The 22,227-nt window shown below is 40.4% G+C and overlaps 5 protein-coding genes across 18 annotated transcripts in view; 3 read left to right on the top strand and 2 right to left on the bottom strand.

The window, feature by feature from the left end:
- The window catches only part of Ten-m (teneurin transmembrane protein Ten-m), a 95,178-nt gene extending 85,371 nt beyond the window's left edge, over nt 1–9,807 (top strand). For 9 of the 11 annotated variants that reach the window (XM_066298285.1, XM_066298281.1, XM_066298286.1 and 6 more), the window contains 13 exons: nt 276–470; nt 561–770; nt 828–1,163; nt 1,219–1,426; nt 1,813–1,839; nt 2,021–2,433; nt 2,486–2,875; nt 3,016–3,265; nt 3,357–4,788; nt 4,839–5,041; nt 5,398–6,818; nt 6,875–7,959; nt 8,208–9,807. In XM_066298285.1, the coding sequence (XP_066154382.1) occupies nt 276–470; nt 561–770; nt 828–1,163; nt 1,219–1,426; nt 1,813–1,839; nt 2,021–2,433; nt 2,486–2,875; nt 3,016–3,265; nt 3,357–4,788; nt 4,839–5,041; nt 5,398–6,818; nt 6,875–7,959; nt 8,208–8,600 (6,563 nt within the window). In that variant the 3' untranslated portion in view covers nt 8,601–9,807. The remainder of the gene's footprint in view (nt 1–275; nt 471–560; nt 771–827; nt 1,164–1,218; nt 1,427–1,812; nt 1,840–2,020; nt 2,434–2,485; nt 2,876–3,015; nt 3,266–3,356; nt 4,789–4,838; nt 5,042–5,397; nt 6,819–6,874; nt 7,960–8,207) is intronic. The other 2 variants (XM_066298283.1, XM_066298282.1) reach the window with 2 other exon arrangements.
- The window catches only part of Bacc (Bacchus), a 43,630-nt gene extending 29,213 nt beyond the window's left edge, over nt 1–14,417 (bottom strand). The window contains exons 1-3 of one of the 2 annotated variants that reach the window (XM_066298337.1): nt 14,228–14,417; nt 12,407–12,563; nt 10,642–12,353 (exon numbers count right to left, since the gene is read on the bottom strand). In XM_066298337.1, coding sequence (XP_066154434.1) covers nt 12,292–12,353; nt 12,407–12,563; nt 14,228–14,329 — 321 coding nt within the window. In that variant the 5' untranslated portion in view covers nt 14,330–14,417 and the 3' untranslated portion in view covers nt 10,642–12,291. The remainder of the gene's footprint in view (nt 1–10,641; nt 12,354–12,406; nt 12,564–14,227) is intronic. The other variant, XM_066298338.1, reaches the window with a different exon arrangement.
- Nucleotides 14,418–15,326: 909 nt separating this feature from the next.
- Nucleotides 15,327–16,353, top strand: RpL36A (ribosomal protein L36A). Its single transcript, XM_066298341.1, has 3 exons — nt 15,327–15,474; nt 15,730–15,903; nt 16,172–16,353. The coding sequence occupies exons 1-3, from the start codon at nt 15,472–15,474 to the stop codon at nt 16,307–16,309; spliced, it is 315 nt and encodes a 104-aa protein (XP_066154438.1). The 5' UTR covers nt 15,327–15,471; the 3' UTR covers nt 16,310–16,353.
- On the bottom strand, nt 16,203–17,281 carry CCDC53 (Coiled-coil domain containing 53). The gene is made up of 4 exons (XM_066298336.1): nt 17,085–17,281; nt 16,855–17,019; nt 16,497–16,807; nt 16,203–16,443 (listed from the first exon to the last, which is right to left on the bottom strand). The coding sequence occupies exons 1-4, from the start codon at nt 17,124–17,126 to the stop codon at nt 16,413–16,415; spliced, it is 549 nt and encodes a 182-aa protein (XP_066154433.1). The 5' UTR covers nt 17,127–17,281; the 3' UTR covers nt 16,203–16,412.
- Nucleotides 17,282–17,598: 317 nt separating this feature from the next.
- LOC136347902 (zinc finger matrin-type protein CG9776-like) lies at nt 17,599–22,147 on the top strand. 3 transcript variants are annotated; one of them, XM_066298313.1, is made up of 12 exons: nt 17,599–17,758; nt 17,935–18,020; nt 18,101–18,172; nt 18,371–18,491; nt 19,166–19,347; nt 19,407–19,636; nt 19,826–20,043; nt 20,155–20,273; nt 20,417–20,743; nt 20,795–21,312; nt 21,363–21,810; nt 21,866–22,147. In XM_066298313.1, exons 2-12 carry the CDS (start codon nt 18,009–18,011, stop codon nt 22,037–22,039), a joined length of 2,421 nt encoding a protein of 806 aa, XP_066154410.1. In that variant the 5' UTR covers nt 17,599–17,758; nt 17,935–18,008; the 3' UTR covers nt 22,040–22,147. The 3 variants fall into 3 exon arrangements, with proteins under 3 accessions (XP_066154410.1, XP_066154409.1, XP_066154411.1); XM_066298312.1 differs by having other exon boundaries at nt 17,607–17,758; nt 17,916–18,020; XM_066298314.1 differs by lacking the exons at nt 17,599–17,758; nt 17,935–18,020; nt 18,101–18,172; nt 18,371–18,491 and adding an exon at nt 18,506–19,108.
- Nucleotides 22,148–22,227: the final 80 nt, after the last annotated feature.

The following is a 22,227-nucleotide window of genomic DNA, read 5'->3' as shown; positions in this document are numbered from 1 at the left end:
CGCCACTGGTTTTGGGGATCAAAACCTCGAGTCATTCTTTATAAATCTGACAGATGGAAGCACTGTCTTTTGCAGAAAACAGTAGCTTCGGTTTTTCTCCATCCTGTATGCTCAATAATATCCTTAACCGATGCTTCTGACGCTTCTTTAATATGCGGCACAATCCGTTACTAATGTCCAAAATCTCCAGGATCCAGATGCTCATAGCAACTTCTGGATCCTTCAGCCCACATTCCTTGTCTGGCATGTCAAATCTACGTTTTCTCTACGCGCAGGCGTGTGTCCGGTGTTATGCAGCCAACGCGGCGAGTACATCAATGGAGAATGCCAGTGCAATCCAGGCTGGAAAGGCAAAGAATGCCAGCTGCGGCATGACGAATGCGAGGTGCCCGATTGCAACGGGCATGGGCATTGTGCTAACGGCAAATGCAACTGCATCCGGGGGTACAAGGGGAAATTTTGCGAGGAGGGTAAGCCCCTCCCTTGTCACTAACCTGCGTGCATGACTGCTGAACGGGTCGGGCTGGATCGAAACTTAAATATGCGTTTGATTTCTATAGCTGATTGTCCGCATCCCACATGCTCGAGTCATGGGTACTGCCTAGAAGGGTCCTGTATCTGCAAAAAGGGGTGGAAGGGGGCCGACTGTTCTCAAATGGATAAGGAAGCACTGCAGTGCTTACCAGATTGCTCTGGACACGGTTCCTTCGATCTGGAGTCGCAGACCTGCACTTGCGAGCCTCGCTGGTCTGGAGAGGACTGCTCTAAAGGTAGCCCCTCCTGTCATGTCCGGGAATGGCAACATTTAAAATCAATTTTTGCATCAGAACTCTGCGATCTGGATTGCGGAAATCATGGTCATTGTGTCTCCGAAGCTTGTCACTGCGATCCCGGCTGGGCAGGAGAATTTTGCAACCTCAAACAGTGTGATCCACGTTGCAACGAACATGGACAGTGTAAAAATGGTACTTGTCTTTGCGTCACCGGATGGAATGGGAAGCATTGCACCATAGAGGGATGTCCCAACAGTTGCTCCGCTCATGGACAGTGCAGGTTTAACGGAGATGGGATGTGGGAGTGCAGGTGCGACAATGGGTGGGACGGGCCCGATTGCAGCTTGCTGCTGGAGCAGAACTGCAGTGACGGGAGGGATAACGATAAAGGTAAAGTAACGCGGTTCTGTTAAGAGTTGGAGGTTGAAACTGACCGATGGTTTAGATGGACTGTCCGATTGCGAGGATCCGGAGTGCTGCGCCAACGCCGCCTGCAAGAGCAGCCAGCTTTGCGTGTCTTCTCCTAAGCCCATAGACATCCTCTTGAGGAAGCAACCGCCCGCCATTACAGCCTCGTTTTTCGAAAGGATGAAGTTCCTGATTGACGAAGGAAGTCTGCAGAACTACGCCCGGCAGGAAACATTCAATGAAAGGTATAAGCAACTAACTATTACTCCACGTGAACCTCAAATGTTATATGTTTCCTCTTGTTGCAAAACAACTTATTATATAGACGCATTGTTGTGCCCCAGTCGAAAACACACCTCCTTTTGTCGTAACTTCTGTTGTTACCATACTCTCTCTTTCTCTCTCTGTCTCTCTCTGTCTCTTTCTCTCTCTCTTTCTCTTTCTCTCTCTCTCTCTCTCTTTCTCTCAACCGTTGTGTTTATTTCCACCCCACAATCAAAGTTTATTCACCGGCAAAAGCACTCAAATCTGCAGATTTTTGAAACATCGATCAATCCTAGTTTTGTTTGGGATTTATACTGAAAAAATAGGACTAATTGAATGAAATTTCTTTCCCCTTTATGCTGCTCAGTGTCTTTTGGAACCACTTCAATGCGAGGTAAATATAAAGGGAAGAAGCACGGTAGTCGACTCTCGTAGTTAGGACAAATCTGTTTTGTGTTATTGTGTATTTTCATTTCAACCCACTGTGTTTGTGACGTTTTCAGTTGGCTTATACTGTGTTAAGATCATAGGAAACTCCATTGGAGGCATGAACTCACTCATAACATTTTATACAGTCGCTCTGCAGTGGTCCGAGGACGCGTCATGACCCAAATGGGCCTCGGTCTGATGGGCGTCCGCGTAAGCACTAGCACCCCCTTGGAGGGATTCACCCTCACACGAGACGATGGCTGGTTCGATTTGCTGGTGAACGGCGGAGGGGCTGTTACATTGCAGTTTGGAAGATCCCCATTCAGGCCTCAAAGTCACATAGTGTTCGTGCCATGGAATGAGGTAGTGATAATCGATAATGTAATAATGACGTTGGGAGAAGAGAAGGCGATAGCGTCAGTGCCGCAGCCCTGCACCACGCACGATTACGACACCATGAAGCCGGTTGTTTTGGCCACGTGGAAGCATGGTTTTCAGGGAGCTTGCCCGGACAAAAGCGCTATTTTGGCGGAGTCGCAGGTCATCCAAGAGAGTTTAGGTAGGTACACCGCAATAACGAACCACCATACGATTATTAACGCGTCTCTAAGGTATCCCTGGAACTGGCCTCCATTTGGTCTACCACAGCTCCCGTGCCGCTGGATATTTGTCCACAATCCAGCTCCAGCTCACTCCAGACGTAATTCCGGCCACTCTAAAGCTCATTCACTTGCGCATCACCATTGAAGGGATTCTCTTCGAGAAGGTGTTCGAAGCGGACCCGGTAATCAAGTTTACTTACGCATGGAACAGACTGAACGTCTACAGACAAAGGGTATATGGAGTGACCACTGCAATAGTGAAGGTGGGCTATCAGTACAGCGACTGCAAAGATGTGATTTGGGATGTACAAACTACCAAGTTGAGCGGACACGATATGAGCATTTCGGATGTTGGAGGGTGGAACCTGGATATTCATCATAGATATAATTTCCATGAAGGTACATGATTTAATGGAAGATTTTTTATTACTATCTGCGAAACAGCTTGGAATTTCCTTACTTTTGCGTAAACACTAATAATTCCCGTCCTGGCATAAGCGTACTCACTCGAGTAATTTGGGCCTATGAACTTCTTTCAGGAATTCTCCAAAAAGGAGACGGTTCTAACATTTATCTAAAGCACAAACCTCGGGTAATACTGACCACCATGGGGGATGGCCATCAACGTCCCATGGACTGCCAGGACTGCGAAGGGCAGGCTTCAAAGCAGCGCCTTTTGGCACCCATGGAACTCGAGAGCGATAGAGACGGAGCTATATACGTGGGCGACTATAATTTGATTAGGAAAATCCAAACCGATGGATCTGTACGGACTTTGGTGCGGCTCAAGTAAGCATCGCGGCGATTTTCAATTTTCCCTTGCAACATTTTCATTAGTTTCTGAAATGCTTAACAGTCGCTCATTTTCTTTTCTTTGTAGCAACACTCGTGTCTTCTATCGCTACCATATGGCTCTGAGCCCCATGGACGGAACTCTGTACATCTCAGACCCGGAAGGGCACCGCATAATCCGCGTGCGCAGCTCAGACGACTTTTCTGATCCAGATCGCAACTGGGAAACTGTGGTGGGATCTGGGGAGCGCTGCCTTCCAGGAGACGAGGCTCATTGTGGAGATGGAGCCTTAGCTCGAGACGCCAAATTGGCTTATCCCAAGGGAGTAGCTGTATCCAATGACAACGTCGTTTATTTCGCCGACGGTACCAATATCCGTATGGTGGATAGAGACGGAATTGTGACTACAGTAATCGGGAATCACATGCACAAATCTCACTGGAAACCGTTACCGTGCGAAGGGACTTTAAACCTCGAAGAAGTCCATTTAAGATGGCCTACGGATCTTGCGATAAACCCCCTGGACAATACGTTGCACATCATCGATGATCACATGATTTTGCAGCTCACAGTGGACGGCAGAGTGAAGATCATCGCTGGGCGACCACTGCACTGCGCTCCCCCTTTAATGGACTTTGACCTGGATCTGGCTACCCATGCAACTTTAGTAATGCCCCAGAGCATTGCCTTCAGCTCTGCTGGTGATTTGTACGTAGCTGAGAGTGATAGTCAGAGAATAAATAGAGTAAGGGTAATTGGGACTGATGGAAAGATCACTGCTTATGCCGGTGCTGAGTCCAAATGCAACTGCCTGGAACGGGGATGTGACTGCTTCGACGCCGATCACTATTTGGCGTCAAACTCCAAGTTCAGCACCATATCTTCAGTGACTGTGAGCCCGGACGGGCATGTCCATATTGGGGATCAATCGAATTGCAGAATTCGTTCGGTAATGGCCAGCATTCCTGATACCAGTATATCCAGAGAGTACGACATTTATTCACCGGAGACTCAGGAAACTTACATCTTCAACCGTTTCGGGCAGCATATCGCCACCAAGAACATCCTTACAGGAGAAACTAGCTACTTATTCACTTACAACGTAAACACCAACAACGGAAAATTGAGCACCGTGACCGATGCTGCTGGAAATAAAGTATTTCTACTCAGAGATTATTCTGGACAAGTGAACTCTATTGAAAACACAAAAGGACAGAAGTGCCGCTTGAAGATGACGAGGATGCGTATGTTGCACGAGCTGAGTACTCCTGACAACTACAACGTCACTTTTGACTATCACGGGCCCACAGGCCTATTGAAAACGAAATTGGATAGCAGTGGAAGGAGCTATGTGTACAATTACGATGAATTTGGAAGACTAACTTCAGCGGTAACTCCTACTGGAAAAGTCATAGGGCTGTCCTTTGACTTGAGCGTGAAGGGGGCTACAGTGAGAGTAAACGAGAACAATGAAAGGCAGCTGGCAATGCTTATCAAAGGGTCCAGTGTCTCCACTAAAGTACGGTATGAATCAAAAGAAGGGTTAGGTTACGAAGTGTTTTTTTGCAGGTTGAAGACACGGAAAACAAAATTATCTTATATCCTGATGGAGGAGTTTCCTCTGTAAGTGCCTGGTCGCATATCACCACAACAGACACGGTTCCGTATAATATATTAGCAGACAAAGATGTTCTTTTGGCTGAAAGTTATCCAGTACCCAGCAAACAAAGGACGGAATTAGGAGGAGATTTGGCGAATCGCTTTGAATGGAGGTGAGTATCGATAAAGATAACACTAGCTAACACAATAGAAGAAATCATCTTGCAATTTCATGCAAAGTCGAAAACACGCATTCACCAAATTGTCCACAAAATATGATTTCAATGTAGATGTTTTGGCGAATGTGGATTATGTTTGAACACATAGAAGCATGATCCTCGTTTTAGTACTAACACATAGATTTCTTATCAATGTATTAAGTTTTAAACCCTGTGTAGGTGAAGCGTGAGTGTCGCTATAGGTTGAACCAGCCTTAATTTTCTGACCTTACATTCTGATCGTCCACAGCGATCTGGAATGCATAACAAGTTTATTTTTTCATGTTACAATGCTCTGCTTTTTCCTCTAGATACTACGTCCGCCCCAATCAAAACGCCAAAGGCAACAAAAATATCCCTAGAGCCATTGCAAAAGTGGGCAAAAAACTGCGCGTCAATGGTGAAAACATCCTCACTATGGAATATGACCGGGAAACTGCCTCTGTGAGCGTCTTCATGGACGACAAAGTAGATCTACTCAATATCACCTATGACAGATCATCCAGACCCATCAGATTCGGGCCCAGGAACGGGGTTTTCGCAGAAGTTGAGTTGGAATATGACAGATTCAGCAGATTGAGCAGCTGGAAGTGGGGGGATTTGAGTGAGACTTACGGCTTTGATAGAGCTGGGAGATTGTATGAGATCAAGTACGCTGATGGGTCTTCCTTGCAATATGCTTTCAAGGATATGTTTGGTAGTTTGCCCTTGAAGGTGACCACCCCTAGAGGCTCAGATTATCTACTTCAATACGATGATTCTGGAGCGTTACAATCTCTAACGACCCCTAGAGGACACATCCACACCTTCTCTTTGCAGACCTCATTGGGATTTTTCAAATACCAGTATTTCTCCCCGATGAATCGCCACCCCTATGAGATTACCTATAATGACGACGGGCAAATTTTGTCAAAAATCTTCCCTCATCAATCAGCTAGAGTTTCCTACGTCTATGATTCTTCTGGAAGGCTAGAGACCACATTAGCAGGTATGAGTTCAACTCATTATACCTACCACGACATCTTAGGGCTGGTCAAAAATGTTGAGATTGTTGAGCCGAACTTTGAGCTTAAACAGGAGTTTAAGTACCACTCTGGATTGGTCAAAGATGAAAGGCTGAAATTCAATGTGAAAAGTGGGCTGGACAATGCTCACTACAAGTATCAGTATGACGGAAATGCCAGGTTGTCCAGCATTGATGTAGACATCAACGGGAAGGAGATGCCTCAATTGAAATTGAAGTTTAATCAAAACTTGGGAGTTCTAGAGACCGTCAGTGACTTAAGAATCTACAGAAATACCTTCAATAGATCAGTAATGCAAGACACGAACAAACAGTTCTTCAGCATTATCGATTATGACGACCACGGCCGGTTAAAATCTCTTTTAATCAACATAAAATCATTCGATGTGTTCAGATTGGAGCTGGAATACGACTTCAGGAACAGGATTAAGCAACAGAAATTGTTAGTGGGCCGAACTCAGTTCATGGACCGTATTGACTACAATTCAGACGGACACGTTTTGGAGGTGATTGGAAGCAGCAATTGGAAGTATGTGTATGACGAAAATGGCAATATTCAAAGCATTATAAAGGAGAAGGAGAAAACTACGTTGGCGTATGATAGCGGGGATAGGGTGGTGCAATATGGAGATGTCGAGTTTAATAGTTACGATAACAGTGGATTTGTTGTGAGGCGAGGGGAACAGAAGTATCGGTTCAATCCTAAAGGTGAGTCATGATGTGAATAACAACAGCAATAAAACGGCATTTTTCTCATTTTCCAGGCCAACTAGTCCACGCCTTCGAAAGGGACAAATTCCAGACTTGGTATTTCTACGACGAGAAGAGCCGCCTTATCGCCTGGAATGACGACAAAGGAAACATCACTCAATTCTTCTACGCCAACCCAAGCACCCCCGATTTAGTCACCCATCTGCATTTACCAAAAACCGGAAGAACCTTCCGATTCCTCTATGATACCCGTGATGTTTTGATCACCGTTGAAACTCTGGAACAACGCTTTTACGTGGCATCTGACCAAAATGGATCCCCCTTGGCGCTATTCGACATCAATGGAAACCTCATTAAAGAAGTCCGAAGGACTCCCTTTGGAAATATCATTCTGGACAGCAACCCTGATTTTTACCTTCCCGTCGACTTCCATGGTGGAATTTATGACCCCAACACCAAACTCGTATATATCAAAAAAAGATTCTATGACCCTATAGTTGGTCAGTGGGTGACCCCGGCGTGGGAGAAACTTGCCTCAAAGCTTACGACTCCCACGGACATCTTCATCTACAGATTCCAGAATAATGACCCCATTAACTCAAAACTGTCCACGAGGTATATGACGGGTCTCAAAGGGTGGCTGCAGCTGTATGGATACGACATAGGGAAGATGCTGGGGTCCGAATACATAGGCCGCATGGTGTACTCCCCTAGAGCGATGGTATCGGCCCCTCAATTAGCCCCAGATTTCGGGATAATGTCAGGTTTGCAATGCATGGTGGATAAAGTGAATGAGAAATTTTATGATATAAATTTCGTGCCAAAACCGCTGCTGAAAAAGGAGCCTAAAACAAGGAATTTGCTGCCCAGAGTGGCTTACAGGAAATCGGTATTTGGGGAGGGGGTGTTGGTGTCGCGTGTGGGAAATCGCGCCCTGGTGAGCGTGGTGGAAGGAGTCAATGGAGTAGTGCAGGACGTTGTCACTTCAGTGTTCAACAACTCGTTTTTCCTGAATTTGCAATTCAGTATCCACGAACAAGACTTTTTCTATTTCGTCAAGGACAACGTATTGAAGATAAGAGATGATTCGGAGGAGCTGAGGAGGCTGGGAGGGATGTTCAACGTTTCTACACATGAGGTAGGGATTGGTCGTGGGGTTGATGTTTTTTTTTATCAAGGGGGACAAGCCCCAGTTTATACCAGAAAGGTTATAACGCTCAGCTTGTCCTCCTAAGTAGAATGAATTAACATTCAAAATGATGCAAAACGGGGGTTAAAAAAAAAGATCGCATTCACTAGAGGTACATAATGGGTAACTATTATAAATTGAAAAAAAAAACAACCGAGAGTCTTTGTATTTAAACATTATCATTATCGACGTTCCAGGTTACCGAGCACGGATCTCTCACCCCCTTGAAAGAACTCAGACTGCACAACCCAGACGCGGTGATCATAATCAAGTACGGAGCCGACCCCAAACAAGAAACGCACAAGATATTGCGGCACGCTCACAAAAGGGCCATCGAAAGGGCCTGGGAACTGGAGCGGCAGTTGATCGCCGCTGGTTTTCAAGGGAGAGGCGACTGGACCGAGGAGGAGAAGGAGGAACTGGTCTCCCACGGGGACGTGGACGGCTACGAGGGGGTCGACATTCACAGTATACACAAATACCCCCAACTGGCCGACGATCCTGGAAACGTGGCGTTTCAGAGGGATTCCAAGAGGAAGAGGCGGAAAAGCGGAACGAGACGAGGCCGGATACATCGGCACGACCAGTGATGAACACTAAGAGAGTTATTTTTATGTGCCATATAGTCATCGTCTCATCAAATCCTAGTCGTTCGTACATTAATTAGGTTATTATTTATGATAGAAGAGACTATTTTTTAATATGCGCGGCTATTTTTCTTATGAGCCATTGATATGTCCAATTGAGTGCGAGAGGAGATATTGCTCCCGTCTCTGTACATTATTGTGTAAAAGCAATCAAAAGGCCTATTTAATAAGAAATAATAATAAATTGTTTTTCCTACAGGGTAGCCTATAGACACTCCTAATGATCGCTATCATAAGGCAGAACAACCACCTATTAAAAGAACATAGTTGAGGCAATACTTTATTATAGTAATATTCTGTACATAAAAAGCTTTTTTATATGGAATTCTATTAGATATTATTAATACCATAATATAGCGAGGTGTATCATGAGTTCAATATGCAAAATCATCTCTTGAGTTTATGCCAAATTGCAGGCTGACTTGGCAACGAAATTCCGCTTAGTTCTTAGTTTGGCCTGAAATTTCGGCTTAATAGACTGATATTAAACAGACCGTAGGCAAGAACAATACTCCAATCAGTGTAGATGTATATATTCCTATGATTACGTATGGGTTATTAAGTTTTCTAGTTTTATACTTCCCGCCGCTCTCAAGTATCACCGTACATCAGCCATAGAAAGTACTTACTGTTGATGAAAACCCTAATCGATCAATTTACTTACTTAGCGAATAAGCAATAGGAGACTTAATAGCAAAGCTCGTTTTTTTTTCATGGTGATTTAGTGGACCAACGAAGACCAATCTCGATAATCGGACATCTCTACAAAAGCCTGTGATAGAATCCTGCCTCGTTGGTCCACGAAATCAGCGTAATTCTTTACTCTGTGTTGAGGGAATCTGCAAATTTGCCAGAACAAAAGTATATAAGCCAAATGTGGTATAGTGATATTTTTTGAGGATTAAGAGTACTATGTGAAAAATTGAAAGCAATACGTCTTCTTATTATCGACTTTTTGTTCATTTCGATAATCGTATAAATTCCTATAATATACGTGCAATTGTTGTCCGCAACGGCACATTCCTCAGAGAGGAACTTTATTTATAAGATAATATTTTATCTATGTATATATTTCATTGTGTATATTGTTTTTATATGTAAATATATTTTGTTTAATTCAAGTAATATAATCGTTTACTAAAGAAAGCAATTTGATAGTTTTGTTGGGCGTGAAACAACGCCTGCAAGCTACGCATTCTTCCTGAACTTGGTGCTTACAGAATCATTTCAAGCACGCAACGCAGGGACTATGTCCATATTAATATATAAAAAAATAGATTATTCTTCACTAGTGATTATGAATAAAACCGGCGAATAGAATATGTAAAATAATAAATAACGAATTAAAAATAAACGATTTTTCATTTAACAAAATCTTCGATCAAGAACATTTTTCAGATTATTTGTTCAATTGCATCGCACTATAAACGCCATCTATATTCAGTAGATACAAACTAAAGTAATTCCAAAATCTATCAGATTCGGCAACGTTCCTGAACAGCTAGATTTCTTTTTAACGATTTAGTCATGTATCGCACGAAACAAATTTTATTTGAAAAATAGTCGTTATCTAAAAAACCACTTCTGCGCCTATGGATTAACGGATAAAGAACGAAACTATCTATATAGATCAACTCTACTGATCGAAGTTTAGCTCTAAGGTTATCGGAAATAACTTACGAGAGATTGGTCTGCTCACGTTAAGATTAAGATTCACGAGTAACCTTAACGTAGAAGTGACCACAAGGGCGCTTCGCATTGAGCAGGTTAAAATAGACGTTCGGTCAGTGTGGAACTCTTATTGAATTGTTTTTATTCTCTTAAATTAGGTGGATTCAATTTGAAAGGCACAAGTGAAGAGTTATGTGGCGTCGAGAGACAAAATCTATTATTTTATAGTAGCGGAAAAGCATACTGTAAACCGGAAAACTTCTGATCGGTGCTGCTCTACATTTGTACTGTTAAAATCGCAAAATCTACTTACTAAAACCTTAATAAATTTCATATGTACCCTGATATCACAATAAACACAGGAATAATTTAATAAAAACCAATTTTAACTGAAGTTAAGTACTCGACCCGAAAACTATCAAAAAGCTAGGTTAACTGCAAGGTACACATATTTGCATCATTGCCAAATTTATAACGCATTTCAAATTGGCTTCTTAAAATATTATTTCAATATTTTTTTAACCGAAATGTGACACAACTTACCAAGACAGTACTAAATGTCGAGAGTAAAGAATAAAGATAATTAAATAGCATCATCGAATTAAATTCTAGGCAACATCCGTAGACGGCAAGTGTAATAGAAAGGCGATAAAACTTAAAATGAAGCAACGCCGAAGCTTATACCATCTCTTCCGTTACTTACCTAGCATTTACCCTTAAAACTATCACAAATACCTTTCCAAATATCGGGAAAACCCAACTGAAATAAGACAAAACCTTATGAAACAATTTGTATCCATCATTTATATCAATCAAAATAAAACACCACTGAACAAATGAAGACAAAATTTTCCATAAATTATTTCCTTACATCGAATTCAGTAAATCTATGGGATCGAGCGATTGGGCCCGCTCTAACTGGATCAAAAAATCATTATTCCTTGGAATGAAACGCACCAAATGATCGTAGAATTATATACAAAACTCCCGCGGATTAAAAATTACGTATTAGTGCACCTGGAAAACGCAATCACTTGATCTTGCCAGGTTTGCATACACTCGTGGTGCATTCAACAAGGACGAGCCCCTGGAATTTTGGAAATTATTACCCATTTGAGTCTCAAGATTCTGGAGCAATAACTTCGGAAGTTGAGAGGCTCATCGGCTAGAGTTTTACATACAATTAAAGACATGCATTTGGCAGTGAATGAGTACGCAACTAGCACCGCTAATTAACGTAAATTTCCTAAATAATTTAAGAAAAACCATAACTACAAGGATTTATCATACATACAAAAAACACACCGATTTAAAAAAAAATCATTGACTCTATGCTATAATTTTATGTATGATGCATTTCAGCCTACAGACTTCTTATTGCCCTTAATCGATACTCAACGGCGGAGAACAACTTCCAATTAACCCAACTGCTACCCTTAATATTGAGGTTGTTAACGGCGACAAACCCTTAATAATTACTGTGTCTACTACGTTTCTGATAATAAGATTAAGTAAAAAAAAAATGGAAACGACTTCGATAAGAATGAATGCGTTTTTGTACAAAAATAAAACCCACTACTTGTTGTGACGAAAAATCAAGGTAAAAACAAACTTAAACTAAAATTTATACCTATCATTTACATAAATTGGACATTTTTACAAATCGAAGGGAGGAAAGTTAAGTAATAAGTTAGACAAGAGGTCAGGTACCGCGGCTAGCGTTCGCACACATCGCACGGTCACTGTTTATTTTTTTTAACCATCAGCGGCAAATTCGAGAGCTATTTTGTGGCAAAAAAACTGAGACGGGACATGCTACAAGACAAGAATGTCACGAAGATGAAGGGCGGCGACGTGATGACGTGGATGGGTGAAGTGGCAACGTTGCCACAAAGTAACTCTGGTTGTATTTGCACTGAGAATGTCCGTCACAGATCGTTTTCACCGGAAGGGATCCGGTTCATTATGCGTCATCCTCCTCTTCGTCTACTCCTTCCTCGCCTTCTACGTCCTCTTCATCATCTTCTACAAAGTGCCACATTATTGCAATACGCCATTTACACAACTTGATTTCTTACCTTCCCCCTCAATTTCCTCATCTTCTCCTTCAGGAATCTCCTCCTCTCCAGTGTCTTCTTCTTCCAAGACCTCCTCCTCTTCCTCCTCTAATTCCTCCCCTTCCGAGTTGGCGCCATTCTCCTCTTTCTTTTGCTTCTTTGGGTCGTCAGTTTTGTCCTAGAAATTTAACTCCATATAATGCTGTTTCTTGAATGTAAGAATCTTTGAAAGTTCTAGACAAACTTATCATAAGGATGGATACTTTTTAGGATGGATTGTTCACTGCATAAAAATAAATAACATGCAATTTGAAAGACGCGTGTCTGGCATCTGCCCTCTAACTAAATTGACTTCCGGTCTTTCAGGTGCGCTCTCCATTCCCCTCTTATGCCATGCTAGACTCATTAACACATGAGGTCTTTACCTAGCGTAATGCAGGATAGTTCGGCATGATGTTATTTTTTAAAGGGGTTTAAACCTTATACCAGCAAAAATTAAATCGCGCTATTTATCAGGTGTAAGGAGGCATATCTATGATATATGTATTAAAGATTTGGTAATCAGTAAATAACTTCACTATGCAGATATGAAAGTAAATATTAAAGGCAATATTGATAATAATGTGTTGAAATGTTTAATATCAGTTAGGTGGTGTGTTGTGTTTAGCGCTAAAACAGTAGTTGAAAAGTAAAGTATTTGAATTATTTTTTTATTGACAATGATGCAATTGATTGATTCCAAGGACTGGAAGCATGAACAATTTGAAACTTTCTCGCCTAGAAGTCAAGAATAAAATCTTTTGTCCATATACGTCCAAATTAACTTTTTCAGTTAAAATTGCATTTCCTATAAATTAAGTTGACATTGGAACACCCAATACAACAAAATAAAAATTTGAGATCTACAAAAAATAATATTAAGAGTGACCCAGGTTTGACATTTGCTTAATATGGATTTGTCTATTATACTGGCACAAACATTTTTATAAGTTTTAAAAGATTCCTTAATTAAAATCTGGGATACCCTGTATAGCAGCTTCTCAATGTTTTGTATAGGAAGCTCCAAGCACTTCTTTTCTGTGAAGGAAACACTTACAATGTCAACAATCTCCGAACTTCCCCACGAAAATATCCAAAAACTACGTACTTTGTATAAAATCAAATTAGCAGTTGATATATTTTTATATTTGCCTGCTCATTATGGACGCCATACCACAATTTTATAAATGAACCAAAATCGAAGTAAGTAGTGACGGTGGTCATTTTCGGACAGCAGCCAATGGGAAATCAAAAAAATTATCAAAATGAGGATCGGGTTCGACAAAAGACGCTCGGAAAATGCGAAATTAAATACCAAAACAGTAGTCTCGTCACAAGGGGCCGCCCGGAAAGTCTATTGATTTCGCCATGTTGTAGGGAAGCTCGTGCGTGTATGACGGAGGGACTATGGCTGGCTAGCCTCGAACGAGGCGTCGCCGTTATTATGGCGGGATCCATGGGCTTTGGATTTTGTTTACAAAGTTACTACGGAAAATATTGTGCTGTGGAATAAACCTGCGATTAAACATTTGACGCCAAAGCGCCTTGCACCTAAATCGAACACGCTGTGCAGCTCCTGAAAGGAAGCCATTACACGCTTTTTCTACAACCGGTCTTTAAACTCACATGGTAACAAGCGTCATCTTATTTCGGTCGGAATACTCTAGTTATGAGCCCGGATTGTTAGGAAAGTAAAAGAAAATGCAATAAAGAAGTCTGTGGGCTTAATTAGGACATGTCACCATGGCGGTGAACGGAAAAAAGCATGAAAAACGAATATGGAAAAATGTGCTAACAACTCACCTCGGCCGGTCGCTTGGTGCCTTTTAATTCACACTTCGCGTCCGCACTTTTGTCATTCTCCAACTTTTCAACTGCAACCTCTTTGTTTTCTTTCGTACTCATTTTGTTTATATTTTTTTGGGACTTTTCCCTCTTTCTGAAGAAGCTCTCACGAGAAGGTCGAAAACACTACTGGGCCGGCTACAAGCGAGCTTGGTTCAAAAATTAATATGGCGCCTCATAACCCGACCGATTCCGCCTTTACCCGAACAGCCGGCTTTCTTTAAAAAGCAAAATTCAATACTCAATTTACCCTACAATCCTTTCTTAAACAAATTTAAGATTTCTACAATAAGATAATCTTGAATCTGGTTTTAATTTATTGAGAAATAAATTAATGAATTTAGGTAAATGAGGGTTTCTAGATTAGAGTTTGAGGCCGGGGTTTTGCTTCGAGATTAGGAAATTGGTTGATGATGCTTTGGCTAGGGGGCGCAATTCAAATTATTTCGCGCTGCTGGAAGAAAACTTATTTGCGGGATGAAAAAGCTTCTCGCGAAACCATTTATTGTGTAAATTAGTTTTACAACAGATACATAACAAATTATCATCAAATATGATAAAATTTTCACTTACACAAAATGGTATTATTCAGAAATAAAAATAAAAACACATGAAATTGAGAATGACGAACAATATCGTTAGCAGGCCAAATTAAATCTACCACCATTATGAATTGTAAGTAGAAAAGCAGAATTGAAGAAAATATAATAAAATAATGAAATAATCTATAGAGAATTTCGGAAATATTGTGCCGATATTGATATCGGTTGTGGCGAAAATTGTGAAATGTAATAATTAGAAGAAATCAGGCTCGTCAGCAATATCATGGAATTTTCACAACAGTATAATGGCAGGCCCCTAACGGATAATTTCATACAAACTAGAAGTAGTTACCGATCTGAAGGTTCGACATTTGTAAACCAAAATATAAAATAAATAGTCATATCACAAAGCTGCAACAGTCTTCTAATTAAATCAGTTTTTTCACAAGACTTTTGGTAGTTTTCGAAATCATCTAACGAGAATTGAGAAAAAAACGAGAAATATTATTTTTTCTGAAATACACTCACACTCTGAACGTACCACATATACTCTTAACGTAACTTAAGAAATCAAGGACAAATCTGAAATGACGTGACATTGGCAGTTCTGACGTTCCCAAGACCTTCCATGTTTCCCTTCTTTGCCTGGAAAAAGCAAAAATGGTGAGTTTGAAATCTACAACGGGAAATCTGCGTTTATCTCATTAATCTAGACCCAACAGGAAATTATTTCATTAGATTAGACCTATCTATGTTTTATTTAACGTGTTTTTCTAGAGATTGTTTTTGATTGTGCACTTTTAATTCCCCATGAAAGGTTATGTTAAACTTTTCAAGTTTTGTTGACCTACAAGGACTGATAGAAGAACGGTTCTTTTCAATTACAGTTGTTAGAGAGAATTAATAAGTTGCTTTTAGGTAAATGTACCGAAGCAACGGCGAACGTTTTGCAAGAAGTGCAAAGTGCACAAGCTTCATAAAGTAACACAATACAAAAAGTCAAAGGAACGTCATGCCTCTCAAGGAAGAAGGCGTTATGACCGAAAACAGCAGGGATTTGGTGGTCAAACCAAGCCTATTTTCCGTAAAAAGGTATGTTTCGCATATTAGTTTTGTTCAACAATGAGCAAATATTGTCTTAAAAAAATGCATCATTGTTGCATTGGATGCATCAACTTTAAATTATCTGCTCTTTAAAGAGCAAAGGTATTTAGCCGCTCAATGAACCGAATGCCAAACATTTGATTTGGAAAGGGTGAGATATGTTTGCAAATTCTATTAGTTTCTTGCCCTGCCATTCAGTTCCTTGTGTGGTGGAATGTTTAGGTCTGTATAGAGCTTTATGTTGTCGCTTTTATAGGCAAAAACAACTAAGAAAATCGTCTTGAGAATGGAATGTGCAGACTGTAAATACAGGAAACAAATTCCCCTTAAAAGGTGTAAACATTTTGAGCTTGGAGGAGATAAAAAGCGTAAGGGACAAATGATTCAGTTCTAGACCTTACTATGTAATTTTTTAAGTTAATAAAACGTTTCAACCAACTTTTTTTATGTCCTTTATTGTGTTTTTAACCCTAATTCTTTAAATAATTAAACTAATTTTATTCTTCTGGGATTACCAAATCGGGAGTACTAGAATTGCAATAAAGAAATAATGACAATCAAAGCATCAACTTTTTACTCACTTCAAAACTGAGACATCAACTCCTTCGGCCTGCATTTTCAGCTTAACAGCCTCTTCTTGCACTCCAAATTTTAGCATTTTAAAAAACTTCACAAACCTGGGATCATCGCTTGCTTTAACCCCAAGAGGGGTATCATCTCTTTTAACTGTTGCCTCTTTCGCCATACTATTTGAAGTTTCTAGGCTTAGCTTTACATTATCTACAGCTACAGATGTGTGTCCTTCTTGAGATTCACAGTCAGTTATCTCATGAGAAGATTCTTTTAGCTCTTTGGATGTTTCTTGAGCATCTAGTCCTTGTATAGATGAAAGCTGTAAATAACAGTTTTCTCATATTTTCTAAAGGTCCAGGATCTCACCTGAGCTTCCAAAATTAGTAATGAAGCTTCAATTTTTTGGGTCTTATATTCAAATTCCATAAATCGTGATTCACATAATTGACAGAAACTGTTCAAAAATGACACAGTGCTAGTGACAAAATGGTTCACAAACGCTATTATACGTTTTTGTTGAATTGGGGGTATCTGTAACCATATATATAAATCAGTAGATGCGTTTTCTTTCTTTTAATGAGCTGTTCTGAAATTACCTGAGAATAGTCTACCTGAGTGGTAATTTGAGAAGTTTGCATATTAGAATTGGAGAGTTTAATTCTTAAGTTTTTAGTGGATTTGTATTTGTTCTCACTTATTTATATGGAAAAATCATGGATAAAGGCTACATTAAATAATAGTTAAATTAAAAATAATAAATGTTCATAAATAAAAATAAAAAACAACTGAAACGCCAATAGTGTCAAAATTTTGTCCCTCTGTGTTTGAGTAGTATAGATTAAAACATGTATTTCTTTCTTTGTTTAATACATGAGTTCTTATGAATGCTATTGAACTGATAATTTTGGTGGTGTCATTGATTATTTTACCAGAAATTATGTATTTGTTATGAATGCCTTCATGAAAATGCATCAATTTGGTAATATTTCATATTTTTTTAAGCATGACTAACGAAGATTTAGCTGTGAAATCCAGGAAACCCGCAAGTAAATTGGTTCTTCCTAACCTAAATTCCCCAAGGGCGGTGCAATAGGATTCACATGTCACCAATGACAGTCATTCACGTCAACTAATTAATTAAAATTAAAAATGGCGGATAATGTGGCTCATAAAAACTAAAACAATTCACGTTATTATTGCTTGATATAGTTAAATATTAAGCCGAATTTTCCAACACCAACACGGTTATTTACCCTCTGTTGGTTGCATAGTAAGTATCATTAAAGCGTAATACCCCCGAAAGTGTAGAATAAGAGGATTACCGGCATGACAGGGACATCCTTGTCGCCACCAAACACCATGGATGGCGTCTCTTTTATTGATTTCAATAATTCGCTATTAAATCGATTTGTCTCTATAAATTACAGCAAGACTAATTATCAACAGGCCTTACAAGTTGTGTCTACAGCCATCATCTCATCTTGAATCCCCACAGACAAGCCTTGGACCCAGGTTAAGAAATGTATAACAATGTGAGTGTATTTATTGTAAAAGAAGTTACTAGAATTAATTCTACTTTTTTGTTGTTGGCATTTGGTTTTCCTTGTTTCAGACAACTCCCAATTACCCACAAGGGTATGGCAATTATCCCTACCCATATCCTTACGGCTACTATGGATATCAGGTATGTGTGTATAAACTTATTATTAAATTATAGATTGTTGCACCATTAAAGAACACATGTAAACTTTTAATTAACAATAATCACATGAAAAAGGGAATTAAATCCTAAGGTTGCCATGACGTTTCACTTTTAAGTTTTCTGTTGTATGTGATAGGTGGGGCTCACTCTTTCTCTCTCTCTCTTTCTCTCTCTATCTAGACCCAACAGCACCAACCTCCAGGAGATGCATATCAGCAGCAAACCGATTGGTCCCAAGTTCCAGGAATGCAAGCTTACCCACCACAGCCTCCCTTACCCCCTACAGAACCTAAAAAAGAAGGTAAGCTTCATGTTAATTACTATCACCTTTTTAGTTATAGGTAAGCAATGTCAAGTTTTGGTTCTGCTATAATAGTGTAAATATCTTTAGAATTTCGTGGTATTGACATGTTTAGGTGACTAAATTCTTCTACTGAGCTCCTAGAAGTTAATGAGTTATACAGGGTGTTTCCTATACATACAGCACAACTTTAAGAGGACACTACTTAGGACAAAGTAAGAAGGAAACATCCTGTATTATAAATTATATAATAGTTACTATTAAGTACTGTGTATTAAGTAACGGTGTCTTTGGTGGTATCATGTGCACACAGACATATTCTTAAGCCCACAATTAAATCATTTGATTCAAATTTGATCACCCCAATGCATAAATAAACTCACTTATGGTGCGTAAAAACGGGAGCAGAATCCATCAAATTCGGCCTCAACCGGGACTACAAAAACCAGGGTTTGTATTTAGATCCTAACTAACTACATTACTTTTATACTAAGTGTTGACCCGCCATTTTAACTGCCTCTTTTCGTAGGGTTTGTCATGGATAAAAGCCATTTGATGGAGGGACCCACTCTGATTGATAAAATGTCCCGTATTTATCAGGAGTATATTAGAATAAAGTTGTTATATGTTACAAGTTTTGCAGGGACCCAATCTGAAAGAGTGTTTTCTTTTAGTTGTGCAAGAAATCCAGCAGCAGAAAGCCACATTGACGAAACAGAGGGAGGATTATGTGAAAAAGGCGATGGTGCTGCGGCGCGAAATGGAAGAGTTGAAACTGCAAAAGCAGGGATTGGCCGGTAATGAAAAATCCGAGAAGGAACTGCGCTATGTGCTCAAGGAGAATGAGAGACTTCAGGTAACGTTTTTCTTTCAGTTAAGGTGTATATTAGAACTTGACGTTATTATCCGTTTTAGGATGAAATTAACAGTAAACTTAAAGCCATTCTGAATGTCATTGAAATGCTGTCCAGCATTATAAAAGATGGCAAGAAGGCTATGGATTTAGAAGCGGAGCTCGAGCAACAGGATTCAAAACCTGAAGCTGGGTCTCACACACCTAAAACTGAACCTAGGGAGCGATCTAGTTCTCCCAATTACTCTCGCTCGGGTAAAGATAAAACCGAGAGGGACTCTGATTCTGAAAGGTATGGTGGCATATTTATACATAGTTTTATTAAGGAAATCTTGTTCATAATTGATAATAAATAGTGTTTGGCCTGGTTGAGTGTTTATTTTCCTTTCGGTAGAGCCGCCTCGTTTTCAGATGAACACAGAAGTATCAGCATTGAATGTTTATTTACATAATAGCTCTATTTGTTGAATTTTTCTTTCAGGCACTGTTACGTGTACTATGATACTGGCATGCATTGGTGCCGGGCCTGTGACAAATTTCCAGACACAGCCAAGGAGTTTTTGCAACACCTGCAAAGCGAACGACACCAGGACCAGGCCAAAGAAAATGAAGTGGATACCACCCCGTGGCACAAACTGCCCATGGAACCTTTGATGAGAAGCTACGATGACGCGCCTAAGAAAAGAGTCCCCATTAAAGGTAAGGAAGGAGCCCATAAACTAGGAGTCTTGACGCGAACTTATCTCGAATAAAATGAAAAAAAGCCGCCTGCATTATGAATGTATAAAAGAGCTTTAATTTTTCACTTAGGTCTTCAATTCTTCATTTCGGCCCCATCGTGGTATTGCAAACTATGCGACATTTGGATTGGAGATTTACATTGTGCATCGCACCATCTAAAATCCCAAACGCATTTCCAAAATTACGAGGTAAGTATATGTTAATGCAGAAATAGTTTTCTATTGATTATTTGAGAGGAAAAGCTAATTTCTTCTTTCAAAAGTGCGTTTCAATCCTTTGCTGTCTCAGGCTCCGAATTTTATGGGTTATAATGTGAGTTGACATATTCCAGAATTTCGTAAAGCAAAATCCACACTGGGAAACAGAATGGTTGAAAGATCGTGAAATTGCGATGAGTCGCAGTGGAAAACAGGGGGCCGATTCCACAGATTCTGACAAGCAACCAACTAAGAAACGTCACCGCAGGCGTTCTTCGGATGAGAGTTTTCTCAAGGAGAAAAAAAAGAAAAAGCGGTCGAAAAAGAAGAAGAAGAAGGAAGTGTCCAGCGATTCATCGAGTAGCAGCTCCAGTAGTTCAGACAGTAGTTCAGGGGAGGAGACTGAAAAAGGAGAGGACAAGGCGAAAAGCATAAGAGTAGCCATGCGCAATATGCAACAGGTGAACGATTCTGAAACCACCATTAAATTGCCTTTTAATCTCAAATCTTAGGTCAAATCCATCATGGACGAGGACATGACTAAATGGTCAATACTAGAAAAGCTAATGCAAGATGTGCGCAAAAAGGAGGACCAAAAGGAGAAATCAACTGAAGACGAGGTGATCAATCAATGGATGACCATCTCGAATCCTGTGCCGGAAACTGAGAAGAATTTACTGGAAAGTTTGAAAGACCGAATGAAGGCCAAACAAGAAATGGAGAAAGCTAAGATAATGGAAGTGGAGAAGCGGCGCAAAGAGAAGGAAAGGGAAGAACAGGAGTTGTATGATAAAAAGCGCCGGCAGGAGCAGGACGTAGCGGAAAAGGCCGAAAAGGAAAGGAAACGTAAAGAGGAAGAAATGAATCGTGTGCTTGATAAAGATCGAAGCCATGTCCGATTTAAAACTGCAAAGGAGCACACTCGTAAACGCAGGTCGAGCGAGGAGGAAGATGGCCGCAACCATAGAGCGAAAAGCTCCCATAGAGATGACCACAGGAAGAACTCTAGAGCTGAGTCTCCTCAATTTAGGTCTGTTTAATTATTTTAAAATTCACTTTTATTTGGAAGATTATTTGTAGGCCTCGCAAAAGCACCAAAGCCGACTCTCCCGAGCCGAGAGACCGCGGGGATTCCTCGAGGAAGAAGCCGCCAGGTCCTCCAAGTTACAAAAAGCTACCCTTCATCGGCAGGATGCCGTTGTTCAAGAAGAGAGTGGATAAAGGCGAGAAAGAGAAAGAGATTAAACTGGAAGAATACGAACCGCGGAGAAAGACAAGATTCGAAACTGGAAATTTGGCCAAAGCCTACATCCCCAGGCCGGATGTAGTATGTTTTCCTGTGTTGTCGTCCATTCCACCGATTTCAGCACCCCCTGAACCCACTGCAGTGGAACAAATCATGCCGGTTCCCCCTCCCAGGGAAGTTAACCCGCCGAAGAAAAAAGAAGTTGCACAACCACCTCCTCCTCCTCCACCACCACCAGCGATTCCTGCCCCAGTTGAGGAACCTTTACTTGAAAATAATTATGTAAGTTTTATGTTTGTAATTGCGTTTTAGTAATTTGTTGATCGTTTATATTTAGGTCGGCCATAACAATCACTCCGCAGAAATTGAGAATGCATATTATCCTGCGTATCAATCGCCAGGGTATGATACAGCCATGCATCCTCCGTTAGAACCCCCGCCGTTGCCTCCAGATGACGATTTAGCTATGTTGGGGATTTGCGCTGATGACATGGCCGCCCAATCTTTTTGAACAATTGATAATATTGCTTCTATTTTTATAGAATTGATAGTTAGGAACCCTTTCACGTCATGTAATTTGTAATAGACTAAGTGAAATAAATGGTTATTTTAAAAACGATTTTTGTTGATAATTACGAAGTATTCTAGGATTTCATGGTTATTAAAAGAAAATCGTTTACCGTAACCCTATTGTTTTAC

This window comes from Euwallacea fornicatus, chromosome 30 (assembly GCF_040115645.1).
Source record: "Euwallacea fornicatus isolate EFF26 chromosome 30, ASM4011564v1, whole genome shotgun sequence".
Taxonomy (NCBI): domain Eukaryota; kingdom Metazoa; phylum Arthropoda; class Insecta; order Coleoptera; family Curculionidae; genus Euwallacea; species Euwallacea fornicatus.
Note: the sequence above shows the minus strand (reverse complement) of the source record. Positions and strands in the feature narration are given on the sequence as shown.

Coding starts and splice junctions, on each gene's coding strand:
- RpL36A (XM_066298341.1), top strand. Junction 15,904..16,171: donor AGCCTATTTTCCGTAAAAAG/GTATGTTTCGCA, acceptor TCGCTTTTATAG/GCAAAAACAACTAAGAAAAT.
- LOC136347902 (XM_066298313.1), top strand. Junction 18,492..19,165: donor TACAGAACCTAAAAAAGAAG/GTAAGCTTCATG, acceptor GTTTTCTTTTAG/TTGTGCAAGAAATCCAGCAG. Junction 19,348..19,406: donor AGGAGAATGAGAGACTTCAG/GTAACGTTTTTC, acceptor TATCCGTTTTAG/GATGAAATTAACAGTAAACT.
- CCDC53 (XM_066298336.1), bottom strand. CDS start 17,126: ATGCAAACTTCTCAAATTACCACTCAGGTAGACTATTCTCAG. Junction 16,808..16,854: donor TACTAATTTTGGAAGCTCAG/GTGAGATCCTGG, acceptor TGTTATTTACAG/CTTTCATCTATACAAGGACT. Junction 16,444..16,496: donor GTTGATGTCTCAGTTTTGAA/GTGAGTAAAAAG, acceptor TTGCAATTCTAG/TACTCCCGATTTGGTAATCC.